Source organism: Pan troglodytes, chromosome 19 (assembly GCF_028858775.2).
Source record: "Pan troglodytes isolate AG18354 chromosome 19, NHGRI_mPanTro3-v2.0_pri, whole genome shotgun sequence".
Taxonomy (NCBI): Eukaryota; Metazoa; Chordata; class Mammalia; order Primates; family Hominidae; genus Pan; species Pan troglodytes.
The window spans coordinates 15,044,203-15,059,841 of NC_072417.2; the positions used below are offsets into that span (position 1 = coordinate 15,044,203).

The following is a 15,639-nucleotide window of genomic DNA, read 5'->3' on the forward strand; positions in this document are numbered from 1 at the left end:
CAGGAAAAATTCTTTTTCTAAATGTGAGGAAATAATTTCTGCCTTGACTAATTTAAACAAGGGCCCAGTGTTGACCAAGGCCGGCCTGCTCTGGGCAGGGTGTGGCATTAAGCATCTTGCACGTGCTATCCAGCACCCAGACCCACCCTGGAGAGCTGCTATTTTTATCTTCATTTTACAGATGAGGATGTTGGCATGTTGGCGCTGGCTCAGGCCAGCTCATGAGAGTCAATTGTTAACATTTCAGGAATGGTGTGTGAGCTAGTCGTAAAATACAACCATTGTTAAAAACTAAATGATATCAGCTTACAATTAAATAATTAGAAACAAGGTAATAACTACTCAAAAGTCCTCACTTCCTAATTATTTTGCTGTGTTTCAGCGTTATCTGTGGTCCTATGGTGAGTGGCGTCTGTTCTATTTGTGTGGTAGAAACACTGGACAGTGGCGTGTTCCCGCACATCCCTTTCCAACGCCCATCAGTGACACGACGTGGGTAGCTTGAACTCAGCCAGGGCGGAGTGTTTACACCACAGAAATGGGCAAACATGGCCGGGCACGGTGGCTCACCCCTGTAATCCCAGCACCTTGGGAGGCCGAGGCAGGAGGATCACCTGAGATCAGGTGTTTGAGACCAGCCTGGCCAACATGGCAAAACCTTGTCTCTACTAAACATTCAAAAATTAGCCGGGCGTGGTGGCAGATGCCTATAATCCCAGCTACTTGGGAGGCCGAGGCAAGAGAATCGCTTGAACCCGGGAGGCGGAGGTTGCAGTGAGCTGAGACGGTGCCACTGCACTCCAGCCTGGGCGACAGAGCGAAACTCCATCTCAGAAAAAAAAGAAATGAGCAAACACGCCACATCAGGGCTCCCCTCGCCCCTTTTTCAGAGCCAGTTAAACATTTATCCGCACACCACTGAAGGTGAGACACAGAATGGCTGTGGCCTGACTGAGGTCACCGGCTGGGAAGGAGCGGAGGTGAATTTGAGCCCAGGGAGTGTGTCTCATGCCCGGATTTGTGCACCTGCATGCTGATTCTACCCAAGGCCTCTGGAATTAACAGGTCTGCTCGTACACCCACCACCCACGCACACTCACTGGCCTGTTCTTGCTGGCATGAAAGAGGGGCAGTCACTCCTCCAGCCAGGTTCAGGGGAGCTCTGCCTGGCCCTCTCGCCTCTCCTTCACCTCTCTCTTTTCCTCCTTCCTCCCTCCCTCTTTCTCTTCTCTCAGGTCCCATCTCGCCAGGGTCTCAGGCCCACGGAGGAGCAGCCGGGACCACGCACACATTCAGCCTGGCGGTCAGAGGCCAACTGGCTGCCATGTCTGTCACTCCCAGCCTTTGTCTGGCCATCTGCCCATCAGCTGTGGGACTGCTTTCCAGGGGGAGGGATGGGGGGCCACCTCGCTGTCTGACCTAGGGTCTACCCTACCTTGCTCTGGGCCTCTTCATCCCACCTGGGACCTCCAAGGCCCCTCCCATCACTGGCAGTGGCCTCCCTGTGGAATCTTCTAAACCTCTTGTTCTGGAAGAACAAAGCCAGGTCACGGCCTTTGCTCGACATCCCCTCATGTTTTCCTTTCTCACCCATGGACGTCACAGTCATCACAGTGGGCTCCGGGGCCCCACCCCAGCCTCTTTCCTGCTCCTCCAACATGCTAAGTAAACTCCTGCCCCAGGGCCTAGGCACTTGCTGTTCTTGCCCCAATAATTGCATGATTTGTTTCCTTACCTCCTCCAGGTCCTGGCTGAAATATCCCCTTTGACCGCTCTATTTAAAATTGTGGTGGCCGGGTGCAGTGGCTCACGCCTGTAATCCCACACTTTGGGAGGCCGCGGCGGGTAGATCACTTGAGGTCAGGAGTTTGAGACCAGGCTGGCCAACATAGAGAAACCCCGTCTCTACTAACAATACAAAAATTAGCTGGGCGTGGTGGCAGGCGCCTGTAATCCCAGCTACTCAAGAGGCTAAGGCAGGAGAATTGCTTGAACCTGGGAGGCGGAGGTTGCAGTGAGCGGAAATCGCACCACTGCACTCCAGCTGCCTGAGCAACAGAGCAAGACACTGTCTCACAAACAAATAAAACATCAGCTAACTATATCAATAAATTTCTCTCAGCCAGACACGGTGGCTCACGCCTGTAGTCCCAGCACTTTGGGAGGCCGAGGCAGGCGGATCACCTGAGGTCAGGAGTTGGAGACCAGCCTAGCCAACATGGTGAAACCCCGTCTCTACTAAAAATACAAAAATCAGCAGAGCAGAGGTGTGTGCCTGTAATCCCAGCTACTTGTGAGGCTGAGGCAGAGGTTGCAGTGAGCTGAGATTGCATCATTGCACTCCAGCCTGGGTGACAGAGTGAGACTCTTGTCTCAAAAAATATAAAATCGTGGCATCCACTTGCTCTCACACACACCCTTCCAAGCTCCTGTTTCAGCCCCTCCCACCCTCTGTAGCACTTGCCACCATCTGACAAGCCGTGTTATTGATTTGTTTATTTCTTTATTGTCTATTTCTCCTCATTCGAATGAAAGCTTCATAGGATAGGGGTTTTTGTCTCTTTTGTTGACTGATATATCCCAAACACCTAAAACGGTTCCTGGTGCATTGTAGGTACAAAAAAATTGTTGTTGTTGAATGACAAGACGGTAGAATGGACAGATGGATGACAGTGTTTTCAGCCATTAGGAAAGGCCCTGCGGCGCGCTGGGAGTGAGGGCAGCTGTGTGGTCTAGCAGGTGCGAAATCTGGAGTTCCAGGCCCAGTTCTGCCTGATTTGCTGTGTGACCTTGCGTAGATCTCTTCCCCTCTCTGAGCTTCTTTCACAAGTAGAACAAGGGGTGCAGTGTGGTAAAGTATAAGGAACACAGGCTCTGGAGTCAGGCAGCTGGTGTCAGATCCCCACTGGAACATTTACTGCCTGTGGGGTCTTGGCCAAGTCACTCTCGCTCTGAGTCTGTCTCCGCATCTGTGAGGTGGGAGGGGGCTGGAAAGATACGTAATACATGAGATACAAAGATACATGATGAGATATGGCTGGGCGCGGTGGCTCACACGTGTAATCCCAGCACTTTGGGAGGCCAAAGTGGGTGGATCACTTGAGGCCAGGAGTTCAAGACTAGCCTGGCCAACATGGCAAAACCCCATCTCTACTAAAATACAAGAATTAGCCAAGTGTGGTGGCGCATGCCTGTAATGCCAGCTACTCAGGAGGCTGAGGCATAAGAATTGCTTGAACCCAGGAGATGGAGGTTGCAGTGAGCCGAGAGTGTGCCACGGCACTCCAGCCTGGGTGACAGAGCGAGACCCTGTCTCAAAACAATAAAAATAAAATTTTAAAAAGATATGTGAGATATGACATGGTGAGCCCCTAGCATAGTGTGTGGCATGTAGAAAGTGTTCAATAAATAGATCTTGACTCTTTTAAAAAGTACCCAAAGGGCTCACCCAAACCTGGACAAACTGGGCGAACTGGACATACATGGGAGAGGATGGCGTCATGGACCTGCCTGACCTCGTAAGGCCTTTCCCACCTTCCTGGGGTGCAGGTCGGGCCGAGGTTTCCTCTCTGGGCTGCTTCCTTGGTCCCTTTGCTCCACAGACTCTTGGCCTCAAGCCGGAGTGAAATGGGCCGGGAGGCCGGGGCGCAGGGACCGGGGCTGCCCCTCAAGCTCTCCTCTCCCTGCAGTGTTCATCTGTAGCTTCATGGTGGCTGCCCCCATTTTCGGCTACCTGGGCGACCGCTTCAACAGGAAGGTGATTCTCAGCTGCGGCATTTTCTTCTGGTCGGCCGTCACCTTCTCCAGCTCCTTCATTCCCCAGCAGGTGAGGCCTGGCTCGGCTTCTCCCCGACCCCTGTGTCCTGGTCCCTCCAGCGAGTGGCTAGTCTTATTGGCCTGTTGAAGAATCCAGCCCGGGGCTTCCAGCTCCTTTGCTTGAACCCCACTGTCTTCCCAGTGCAGAAGGACAGGTGGTCTTCGGGTATTTTTATAAACCAGCCCTGCGGCTGGGGCCTTCCCCACGCTGGCCTGACCTGCGAGCCTTCCAGCCCATGTGGCCTCGTGACTCTTTCTGAGCATCCCTCTGATTTGGGATGGATGCAAAGAACAAGTCTGGCCTAGGAGTGAGGGCCTTGCGTCCTAGCCCTGGCTCTGCCATTATCTGGCTGTGTGACCCTGGGGGAGTCACTACCCCTCTCTGGTTCTTCCTCAGTTTGTGCTTGGTCTGATGACCAGCTGACATCTTGGATCGACATCCCAGAGAAGCAAACATCAATTCAACACAAACAAGAGTCTTCTCATTTAGCTCCCACAGGCCTGGGCTTGAATATCCCAACTTTGTTTTCTACTCAGCTTTGTGACCTGGAGGAACTTAATCTCTCTGAGCCTCAGTTTCCTCATCTTTAAAATGGGGATAATACTTCCCAACTCGAAGGTTTCCCTTGAGAAGTAGCTGAGCTGTGAAGGTCCAGACCCTGGAACACGGCGAGTGCTCAGCCAGTCATTGTTTCTGTTCCTCCTTCCAAAGATGAGATTGTTGCCTTGTGAGGTAGTGAGTTCCCCATCTCGAGGCGTATTCAAGCACAGAGTGGCAGTCACATGGCGGCTGCTATAGAGAAAGATGAAGGAAGAAGGGGAGAGCATGATCTGTCTTCAAGGAGCTTTCAGGATAGCCCTGTCCTTGGGAGCACCCAGGCTTCGGGGTAGGAAGATTTGACAGGAACTCCTGTGTTCAGAGCCTTCAAGAGGTGTAGAAAAAGTGCTGAGAGTCCTCACTAAAGAGACAACAGTCTCTTGAAATCCGTGGGGTCAGGGAAGGCTTCCTGGAGGAGGTGGTGTTTGCGCTGGGCAGGCAGGACTGTGAGATCAGGCCTTTTGGTGAAGGTAGCATGGGCAGAGGGAGCCAACCCACTGATGCAGAAATGGTGGAGTGTGTTGAAAGATTGAGGATTGGGCCAGGTGTGATGGCTCATGCCTGTAATCCCAGCACTTTGGAAGGCCAAGGCGGGTGGATCCCCTGAGGTCAGGAGTTCGAGACCAGCCTGGCCAACATGGAGAAACCCCATCTCTACTAAAAATACAAAAATTAGCCAGGCATAGTGGTGCATGCCTATAATCCCAGCTACTTGGGAGGCTGAGGCAGGAGAATCGCTTGAACCTTGAAGGCGGAGGTTGCAGTGAGCAGAGATCGCACCACTGCACTCCAGCCTGGGTGACAAGAGCAAAACTCCATCTCAAAAAAAAAAAAAAGAAAAAAAGAAAGAAAGATTGAGGATTGCATTTTCACTGGAAAGAAAGCAGGGACTGGGTCATGGAGAACCTTGAATGCCAGGCTAGAGGGCCTGGGCTTCCTTCTGTGGCAGTGCTGAGCTCTGGAAAAGTTTGAAGAACAATGGCGGGGTCAGATTTGGGTTGATGGTGGGGACATTGGAGGGAGGGCAGAGAGAATCAGCAGGTTTGCCAAGGACATCCTTGCTTCATGGGGCAGCTTCACAGAGGAGGGTCAGGTCAGGTAAAGCTCCAGGCCCAGGATGGCAAGCAGAGCCTGGTGGCCACAGTCAAAAATAAGGACTGGGCCAGAGGCCTCTAGGGCCCCTCAGGACCTCGTCTTGCCCCTGGCCAGGCCCCTGGTCACCAACCTCTGAGGCTGCTCCTGGGACTGACCAGTAAGTCTAGGACCACCATGCCAGGTCCGGGTCCATCTCTGGGTGTGTGGAAGGAGACAGAAGATAAGCAAAGGCAGAGAGAGAAACAGGTCACCTCCAGTGAATCCATAAATGCATTGAAATCACAATTTGCATCCCATAGGGGTTTCTGGTAGACCTCGGCAATGTGATTCTGAAGTTAATTTGGCAGAGAAAATGCCCAGGAACAGCCAAGAACATTGTGAAAAAATAACAGTGAAAGGGGATTTGCCTCTCAGTTATCAAAATACAGTGATTGTAACTAAAACAGCAGAGGGATGGACTAAGATCAATGAGCCAGAGTCCTCATTTCTGTGGGGATTTGGTGTAGGATGAAAGTTGCATCTCAAATGAGTGGTTTGGGAAGAACTATCTATCCATCTGGATTGAAAGAAAAGTTTGGCCTGTGTTCCAAACCATCTTGCAGAATAAAGTCCCGATAGGGGAAAGTAAAGCAAAAAGCAAGCTCTTAAAATCTAGAACTATAAATCAACAAGAAAAAGACAAATAACTCAGTAGAAAAATGGGCACGGGATAGCTACAGACAGTTTCAGGAGAAGACACCCAAACGGCCAATACGTGTAGGAAGAGACAGGGCTCAGCTTCTCTAGTAATCAGGGAAATGCAAATTAGAACAACAATGAGATCCCATTTCACACCCGTCAGATTGGCAACAATTAAAAAGGCTGACAATACCAAGTGTGATCAAAGCTGTGGGGAATCGGGGACTCCAGCCCTGCTGGTGGGAGTGTAAATTGGTAGAGCCTCTTTGGAGAGCGAAACGGCAGGATATTGTAAAACTCTGTTTATCTCCCGTGGCCCAGCCTTCTACTTGGGGTATATACCCAAGAGAGAAACTCCAGCTTGTAGACACATGCATGTAAGAAGCACTGGAATAGCCAAAAAAAAAAAAGGAAGCAATCTAAATGACCATCACTGGGTGTGCACAGATTAATGGTGTGTATGTATGACTCTTTTCTTTTTTTTTAGACGGAGTTTCGCTCTTGCTGCCCAGGCTGGAGTGCAATGGCACAATCTGTGTTCACTGCAACCTCCGCCTCCTGGGTTCAAGTGATTCTCCTGCCTCAGCCTCCCAAGTAGCTGGGATTACAGGCACGCGCCACCACACCCAGCTAATTTTTGTATTTTTAATAGAGATGGGGTTTCACCATGTTGACAAGGCTAGTCTGGAACTCCTGACCTCAGGTGATCCTACCGCCTCAGCCTCCTAAAGTGCTGGAATTATAGGTGTGAGCCACTGTGCCGGGCCCTGTGAGACTCAACAGGAAAAGAATGAACTAGATCTTAATTAACCAGCATAAATGGGTTTCAAAAAGATAAGAATGAGGGAGCAAAAGCAAGTTACAGGATAAGATGCGTGGAGGGTTTCCTTTCATGTCCATTTTATTTTTAAATATTGTTTATTTTGAGACAGAGTTTCGCTCTTTCACCCAGGCTGGAGTGCAGTGGCGCAATCTCGGCTCACTGCAACCTCTGCCACCCCCTGCTCCACCACCGGGTTCAAGCGATTCTCCTGCCTCAGCCTCCCGCGTAGCTGCGATTATAGGCGACTGCCACCATGCCCAGCTAATTTTTGTATTTTTAGTAGAGAAGGGTTTTCACCGTGTTGGCCAGGCTGGTCTCGAACTCCTGACCTCAGGTGATCCACTCGCCTTGACTTCCCAAAGTGCTGGGATTACAGATGTGAGCCCACCATGCCCAGCCTTAAATGTGTTTTTGAGACAGGGTCTCGCTCTGTCACCTAGGCTGATATGCAGTGGTGTGATCACAGCTCACTGCAGGCTTGACTTCCTGGGCTCAACTGATCCTCCTGTCTCAGTCTCCTAAGTAGCTAGGATGCATCATGATCCCGCTAATTTTTATCTTTTCTTTTCTTTTTTGAAATGGAGTCTTGCTCTGTCACCCAGGCTGGAGTGCAGTGGCGCAATCTTGGCTCACTGCAACCTCCGCCTCCCGAGTTCAAGCAACTCTCTGCCTCAGCCTCTCCAGTAGCTGGGATCACAGGCACCCGCCAACACGCCCGGCTAATTTTTGTATTTTTAGTAGAGATGGGGCTTCACCATCTTGGCCAGGCTGGTCTTGAACTCCTGGCCTTGTGATCCACCCGACTCAGCCTCCCAAAGTGCTGGGATTACAGGCGTGAGCCACTGCGCCTGGCCCGATTTTTATCTTATTTTTAAATTTTTTTAGAGACGAGGTCTCACTATGTTACCCAGGCTGGTCTCGAACTCCTGGCCTCAAGCAATCCTCCTGCCTCAGCCTCCTAAAGTGCTGGGATTATAGGCACGAGCCCCCATGCCCAGCCTCATGTTTGTTCTTTAAAAGCACACAGGGGGCCGGATGTGGTGGCCCACGCCTGTAATCCCAGCACTTTGGGAGGCTGAGGCAGGCAGATCAAGAGCAGCCTGGCCAACATGGCAAAACCCCGTCTCTACAACAATTCAAAAATTAGCTGGGTGTGGTGTCGGGTGCCTATAATCCCACCTCCTCAGGAGGCTGAGGCAGGAGAATCGCTTGAACCCGGGGGGCAGAGGTTGCAGTGAGTGAGATCGCGCCACTGCACTCCAGCCTGAGTGACAGAGGAAGACTCCATCTGAAAAAAGAAAAAAGAAGAAAAAAAAAGAAATCAATGCAAAAGAGACAAATGACCCACCAGAAAAACAGGCCAAGGCTGTAGGCAGGTGATTCCCAGGAAGAGAAATAGAGGCGAGGAGCTAAGGGCAAATGGGGAGATGGAGAGAGAGAGACAAGCATGAAGGGGTCAGAGATGGGCCAACCCAGGCAGCACCTGCAGGCACAGCAAGCCAGGAGCGAGGTGAGCAGATGGAGGGAAGTCAGGGAGACCCGGGGGAGGGCTGGACGCGGGCGATGCTGGCCAGATGGGTGGCCAGGGTGGGGCTGGGGAAAGATGACCAGGCTGGGTTCTCAGGCCCCGGGCAGCTGGGGGACGGAGGGAGCAGGTCCACATCAAAGGGGTCATGCTACCAGCAGCTGGCAGGGCCCCACCCTTCCCCACTCAGCTGGGCTTTGCCCTTTGGTGTGTGCAGGGGGAGGGGCTCTGGGTCCCCTGGGCTTCCCTGCCAACTCCCCACTTCACACTGGGCCCTCAGTGCTGCCAGGGTTGGCCTAGCCACCCGGCTTGGGAGAGACACACAGAGTGGAGGGTGGTGGCTTGAGGCTCCCGAAGTGGAGTCAGAACCAGGGAGGGGTCTCCCAGTTGGTGGAGTAGTGGAGACATAGGCTTGTGTCCCCAGTGCCTATGAGGACAGAGGGGGCCTACCTGGGCCATACCACTCTCAAGCTGGGATAGTCCCGTCCCATACCAGCACTGGGCCGGCCAGGCCCCGTCAGACCCACTATACAGAGGGGCAAACTGAGGCCCGGAGTGGCTGGGGGAGGTGGTCTTTACGGAGGTGCAGCCCCCCAGCACCCTCACCCTTCTCTCCCCTGGCTCCTGGGCCCTGCAGGGGGAGGGAGCAAAGTGGGAACAAGGGATGAGAGGCAGATGGCGGGTAGTCGGTCCCCCAGCATCCTCCACCCCTCCTTACAGTACTTCTGGCTGCTGGTCCTGTCCCGGGGGCTGGTGGGCATCGGGGAGGCCAGCTACTCCACCATCGCCCCCACTATCATTGGCGACCTCTTCACCAAGAACACGCGTACGCTCATGCTGTCCGTCTTCTACTTCGCCATCCCACTGGGCAGGTGAGAGCCGGAGATGCCAGGGTCTGGGTGAGGATCTGGGCAAGGTTCCCTTGGACTTCTGAGTTCTCCCACTCCCTGGGGTTCTAGCCCAGGCAGGCGTCCTCGAGAGCTAAACATGTGGGCGGTCAGCCTTTGAGAATCTCCTGGACCTGCTCCCTGGCCAGCTGGCTGGGTGGGGAGGGTGGGCAGCCTGCCTTGCAGACCAGCGGGCACTCCCTGTCCCCAGCCCCTGTCTCTGCTCAGCCTGACGTGTGTCTCTTCTCTGCAGTGGCCTGGGCTACATTACTGGCTCCAGCGTGAAGCAGGCAGCCGGAGACTGGCACTGGGCATTGCGGGTAAGCCCTACGTCCCTTCCCATGAGGACACTCTCCGGTCCAGACCTCGCCCCAGGGTTGCCCAGAGATGTAGTCCAGGCTAGGACCTAGGCCTCCAGCATTCCTCCCCCGGCTGCCTGGACTCTGAAATCCCTGCCCTTCCAGATTAGTCCAGATTGAGGTATCAGAGCGCTCAGATGTCCCGATTGAGGTGTCAGAGCCAGACACAGCCCCGCCGCCCTCAGGGCCCCCAGGCTGAGGGTTGGAATCTCCCGCCCGGGAGTCCCAGGTTGAGAGAACCAAGGATTCTCCCACCACGTCAGGAAATTCCAGGTCCATGGCGGTGCTTCCTGCTTCCAGCCCTGGCGCTGTGCTAGGGTAAGGCTGGGACAAGACCTCTGTGTGGGGGCCCCAGAGTCTGGAGCCACTTCCGGCCTCGCTGGGTTTGGGGCAAGTTACCAAGGCCCCAGGACAGTGCAATCGGAGGAAACAGAGATCCCCCGTCTCTCGGAGGAGCGGAAGCTTAAGACAAAGTGTTTTTTCCTGAAAGCAGGAAGGAAGCGGCCTCCGTGGAATTTCTTAGTGGGGTGGGGGGATGAGGAGGCGAGAGGGAGGTGGCAGGCAGAGGAACTCCCCAACCCAGGGGCTCCCAGTCCCGGGGGCATGGGGGAGAGTGTTCTGCGTGGCTGGTGAGATGGAATCCAGGCTGCCAGGATGTTACCCTCCCACCCGGAGAGAAGCCTGGGGCCTTGGAGGTTCTGTTCTGGAAAATGGGCTGGACACGGGGAAGATCCAAAAGGGCTCGGGAGCCTCTGTGGGGCCTGCATCGGGCCCCCACCAAATGCCAGCCCACTTGATCTGTCAGTCCAGCGCTTCATACCCAAACAGCACCTTCCCAGGGCCCCGCGGCTGAGGAACCTACGTGGGGAACCTGCTCCAGGAATTTTCTCCTCCTTCAAAGTCATCATCCCATCTGGCTATCTACTTATTTTCCATCCGTCTGTCCATCCATCCACCATCCGTCTGTCCTTCCGTCCGTCTGTCTATCCGTTCATCCATCCACTCATCTATCTGTCCATCCATCTGTTCATCCGTCTGTCCATCTATCCGTCCATCCCTCCATCTATCTCTGTCCATCTCTCCATCAACCTCTTTAGCCATCTCTTCTCTATCTATCCACCCACTGCTCCACTCACCCACCCCTCCTTCTTCCTTCAGTCTGTCTGGCTTCCCTGCACCTTCCCACCTCTGGTCCTGCCCCTGGTCTGGACAGGCCATCTCAAGCCTCCAGTCTCTTGACCGACCTCAGCCCCAGCTTTTCTCAGCAGCCCAATTAGGAAGGCTGGGCAGATACCTGCTCAGAGGAGAAACCTATGGCCCAGAGAAGGCATGGGCTTGCCTGAGTCCCTCCTTCTGCAGCAGGGACGAGGCTCACTGGGCCTTGGTGTTCTAACTTCCTGCTCCCTGGCAGGTGTCCCCTGTCCTGGGCATGATCACAGGAACACTCATCCTCATTCTGGTCCCAGCCACTAAAAGGGGTCATGCCGACCAGCTCGGGGACCAGCTCAAGGCCCGGACCTCATGGCTCCGAGATATGAAGGCCCTGATTCGAAAGTGAGTACCGCGGGAAGAGAGAGGGGTGCTGAGATGAGAGGGCCTGTCCCTGCAGGGCAGCCCACCAGCACCCTCAGCCAGACACCCCACCTCTGCTGTCTCAGTGCTGGGAGGGACATTTTGGCCCCAGAATCGATTATTCCTGCAGCCTGAACCCTCACCCCTGGAGCCTGTAAGACGAGGCATTTGGGGGCCTCCTGTTCCCCCAGTGCATGGGGCTGCCTAGGGGGGTGAAGGAGGTCCCTGAGCTCAGTGTCACTGCCTGGCCTCTCCCCAGCCGCAGCTACGTCTTCTCCTCCCTGGCCACGTCGGCTGTCTCCTTCGCCACGGGGGCCCTGGGCATGTGGATCCCGCTCTACCTGCACCGCGCCCAAGTTGTGCAGAAGACAGCGGAGACGTGCAACAGCCCGCCCTGTGGGGCCAAGGACAGGTGGGGCCCCACGGGGTGGGCCCAGGGCTGGCGAGGGACCTCGGACAGGAGAGCCCTGAGCTGCCTCAACTCGTGCCCCACCATCCTCTGTCCCCACAGCCTCATCTTTGGGGCCATCACCTGCTTTACGGGATTTCTGGGCGTGGTCACGGGGGCAGGAGCCACGCGCTGGTGCCGCCTGAAGACCCAGCGGGCCGACCCACTGGTGTGTGCCGTGGGCATGCTGGGCTCTGCCATCTTCATCTGCCTGATCTTCGTGGCTGCCAAGAGCAGCATCGTAGGAGCCTATGTGAGTGCAGCGGGGGGCAAGGGTGCTGGGGGAGCTGGGCCTGGGCCGCGGGAGGGTCTGGAACAGGACATTCGGTCTGACTTACTGGATGTTCCCTTCCCTCGGGGAGGCTCCTGTTCTCTGGCTGCCCCTGCTCATCCCCAGCCTGGCCACACACAGCCTGTCCAGGGCCTCTGGGTGCCTCAGGGCCGTGGGCATGGCTTGAAGTCTCTGGATAGCCCATGAATGGATATGGGCCCGGGAGGGGTGTGAGGTTTTGTGGGCTCCCTGCCAGCAGCCAGTGTGTAGGGAACAGAGGCTGTGGCTGCTGCGGATGGAGGGACTGCTGATGGTGGTTTGCCTTCTCCCCGGCAGATCTGTATCTTCGTCGGGGAGACGCTGCTGTTTTCTAACTGGGCCATCACTGCAGACATCCTCATGGTGAGCCAGGCAGGCCGAGGTCACCTTGTGCTGCTGACCCAGGCCTCTTGACCTCACAGGGGTGCCTGGGGAGGGCGAGTGAAGGGGCGGGAGAGCTGGTAGGGGGTTGGGAGGAAGGCAGGCCTGCCAGGAACGTGAACCCAGAGGCAGGGAGTGGATCAGAGAGTTTGGGGTCTGCCTCTGGCCAGGACTGGAAAACAGGGTTGGGCAGGCAGACAGAGCGCGATGTGGAGACTGAGTAGGAGGGGGCGTCTCAAGGCTCAGGTTAGTGTCTGGGAGGCTGGCAGTGCCAGGCTGGCACTGAGGTGGTGCTGCCTGCCAGCCCTCCTCCCCCCGCTGGGTCTGAGCATCCATAGGCTCTGCCCTCCCTACTCAGCCTGGCTCCCAGGCGTGCCTGCCTGAGTGCCTGCGGCTGGGGCTGGGCAGACAGAGGCTGTCTTCACAGGGCCAACAATGGGCTCTAGCCCAGCCAGCCGGGGACAAAGGGCTGTCTGAGCAGCCAGCAGGGGCTTGTGTCCCTGGGTGGGGATGGAAGCACCCTGGGAGGAGCCAGGAGTGGAGCTAGGAGTTCGTGGCCCTCTGGGGGTGGCAGGGGTGAGTGTGACACTTGGTCCTGTGCCCAGGGATCAGCCTGGCCAGGGTCAGGAGGGGACAGGGGAGTGTCTGGGAGGTGTCAGGGCAGAGAGGAAGGACTCAGGGGTGGATTCTCAGGGTGCCCGGGTTTGGGTGCCCCAGCATGGGACAGCCCGGGAGATGAGTCTGCCAGGCACTGCGGCCCCTGCTGGCTCCTGCACTTCGGGAAGCCTGCCTTACCCCACCCCGAGCCTCCGGGGGTATCCGCTTGCCCCTGGGGTGGCTGTGTCCTCCCGAGTCCATGGGCTGCCGTGGTGGGGGGGAGGTCTGACGCAGTTCAGAGCCTCAGCACAGAGCCAGGCGGTGGCAGGGGTGCGCCGGGGTCACTGCACATGCCCAGAGTAAAGGGAGGAGCCCGTGCGGATTAAGTGCTCTTGGTGCTGGGCAGGACCCCCTCCCCTGCCTCCACCCCCGGGGAGCCCCTGACAGCTGCCGGCAGGGTCAGGGTCCCAGGGAAATCGTGTCCCAGTTTATTAAGTGTCACAGTTTATTCCTGCTGGAAACAGGGCCACTCGTTTCATCAGATTCAGGCCCTTTTCCACCCGCCCCCCACCTCTCCCGCAACGGGGTGCCCCGTGGGTGCTGGTTGCTTGCACACAATGCCCACTAAGGCTGGCACTCCAAAGAGGCGAGGCAGCTGGAGCTTGGGGCACAGGGGCTGCCTGGGCACCCACAGAGCTGGCTGTGCCTGTCCCGCCCCCACCCCAGCCCCTCCTGTCTGACTCTGGCCTGCCCAGCTTTGAAGCCAACCTCCTGTAGGTTGGGGCCTGCTTGGTCTGATGGGGGTCTGGGGCCCAGCAGTGCCTGGCATTTGGTGCTGAGGGTGCCCGCGGGTGCGAGCAGAGGCTCTTCCAGGCAGGGGCCTGCCTCACCAGCTCCTGTCCCAGGCCAGTCGAGGCCTTGCTTGGTCCTCAGGGAGGGGAACCAAGATGGGTCTTTAGCTTGATGGGAGGTGAGGACAAATGGCTGTGGCGGGGGTTCGGGTTCCCTCGGGAACATATGTCTCTCTAGACCTCAGTGTCCCCGTGACCCAGGTCCAAGGGCAGAAGCCAAGGCACCCTGGTCTCAGGAATGGAGCAGGAGCCGCGCTGGAGAGGCGGCAGCATGGCCATTCCTGATGGCTCGGGTACTCCGAGGCTCGGAGGGCTCTGGGCTAATGGCCTCTAGTGACTGGCGCCTGGGCAACCCCCAAAGTATCCTTCCTTGACTGCATGTAGCTGGGAGGGAGGTGAAGATTCCCATTTCAGAGGGGTGTGCTGGGGGCACAGCAGGTTTGAGGCCAATGATGCTTTCAGTATGGGGCAGGTTGCAGTGGTCTGGGTTGGAGGTGTGGAAGCCCCTGGGGTGAGGGTGACTGCAGCTGTGTGTGGGTGGGAGGGGCTCAGGGAGGAGAGGGGTGACTGGCGGGAGAGAAGCAGCCAGGCTGGCGGGGTGGGCAGTAGAGGGGACTGTGGGGAGGAGGGCAGGGCCCAGGGGAGAGAGGTATCAAGACACAGGGCAGGAGTGAGTCTGAGGGTGTGGGGGCTTCCGAAGTGCCACGGCCCGGGGCTGGGGCCAAGCGGGTCAGCCTTTCTCCTCTGGCCGCTGACCTGCCCGCCTGTTCCACAGTACGTGGTCATCCCCACGCGGCGCGCCACTGCCGTGGCCTTGCAGAGCTTCACCTCCCACCTGCTGGGGGACGCCGGGAGCCCCTACCTCATTGGCTTTGTGAGTAGCCCCGGGGTGGGGCTGGCCGGGGGAGGCTGGGGGTCTTCAGGAGGGCTCTGCCCTGACCTCCACCCCCAAATCCTCGCAGATCTCAGACCTGATCCGCCAGAGCACCAAGGACTCCCCGCTCTGGGAGTTCCTGAGCCTGGGCTACGCGCTCATGCTCTGCCCTTTCGTTGTGGTCCTGGGCGGCATGTTCTTCCTCGCCACTGCGCTCTTCTTCGTCAGCGACCGCGCCAGGGCTGAGCAGCAGTGAGTGGGGGGGGAGGGGAGGCCCCGCTGCGCAGCCGGGAAGTGGGGACCGTGATAGCCACTGTGAGCCCTGCCCTGGGGCGGGGGGGGGGGGGGTGCGGGGAGGGTACAGACCTCCCATGCACCCAGTGGGTGACCTGGTTGCTGGGGTCCAGCCCTGAGGCCCAGTGCCAGGGTCAGCCTGGAGCTGTGGGAGGCCACGGGGGTGTCTGGTGGATTCAGACTTGGGTTTGTCTCTGGACTCAGTGGTTTTCAAAGCTGGGACCCCTCCCCTTCCTCTTACTTTCTGACTTCTTTCTCCTTTCCTCTTTACTCCTCTCTCTCTCTCCTCTCCCCACCCCTGGGCTCTCCCATCTCCCCCTGGGGCTGACGAGGTCCCTGCCCAGCACCTCCGGTCAGCTGGCCCCCACGACGCGATGTGCCAGAGCAGTGCCCGGGCCCGGCCCCCGCTGATGCACCACCCTGACCCCCGCCCGTCTCTCCCCCAGGGTGAACCAGCTGACGATGCCGCCCGCATCTGTGAAAGTCTGAGGTGGTGAGTGCAGGCCGGGAGGCCCGTGGGGGCTCCCTGCG

At 56.9% G+C, this 15,639-nt stretch overlaps 1 protein-coding gene across 5 annotated transcripts in view; it reads left to right on the forward strand.

Annotated features, from left to right (window-relative positions):
* The window catches only part of SPNS2 (SPNS lysolipid transporter 2, sphingosine-1-phosphate), a 39,627-nt gene that overhangs the window by 21,961 nt on the left and 2,027 nt on the right, over positions 1-15,639 (forward strand). For 2 of the 5 annotated variants that reach the window (XR_002940154.3, XR_008540470.1), the window contains 10 exons: positions 3,690-3,826; positions 9,256-9,407; positions 9,676-9,742; positions 11,193-11,335; positions 11,613-11,765; positions 11,865-12,054; positions 12,409-12,474; positions 14,716-14,814; positions 14,903-15,066; positions 15,441-15,601. Coding sequence is in view for 2 of the 5 variants with exons in the window: in XM_016931265.3 (XP_016786754.1) it covers positions 3,690-3,826; positions 9,256-9,407; positions 9,676-9,742; positions 11,193-11,335; positions 11,613-11,765; positions 11,865-12,054; positions 12,409-12,474; positions 14,716-14,814; positions 14,903-15,066; positions 15,555-15,597 (1,214 nt within the window). In the remaining 3 variants the exon portion in view is untranslated. The remainder of the gene's footprint in view (positions 1-3,689; positions 3,827-9,255; positions 9,408-9,675; positions 9,743-11,192; positions 11,336-11,612; positions 11,766-11,864; positions 12,055-12,408; positions 12,475-14,715; positions 14,815-14,902; positions 15,067-15,440; positions 15,602-15,639) is intronic. The other 3 variants (XM_016931265.3, XR_002940156.2, XM_054671071.1) reach the window with 3 other exon arrangements.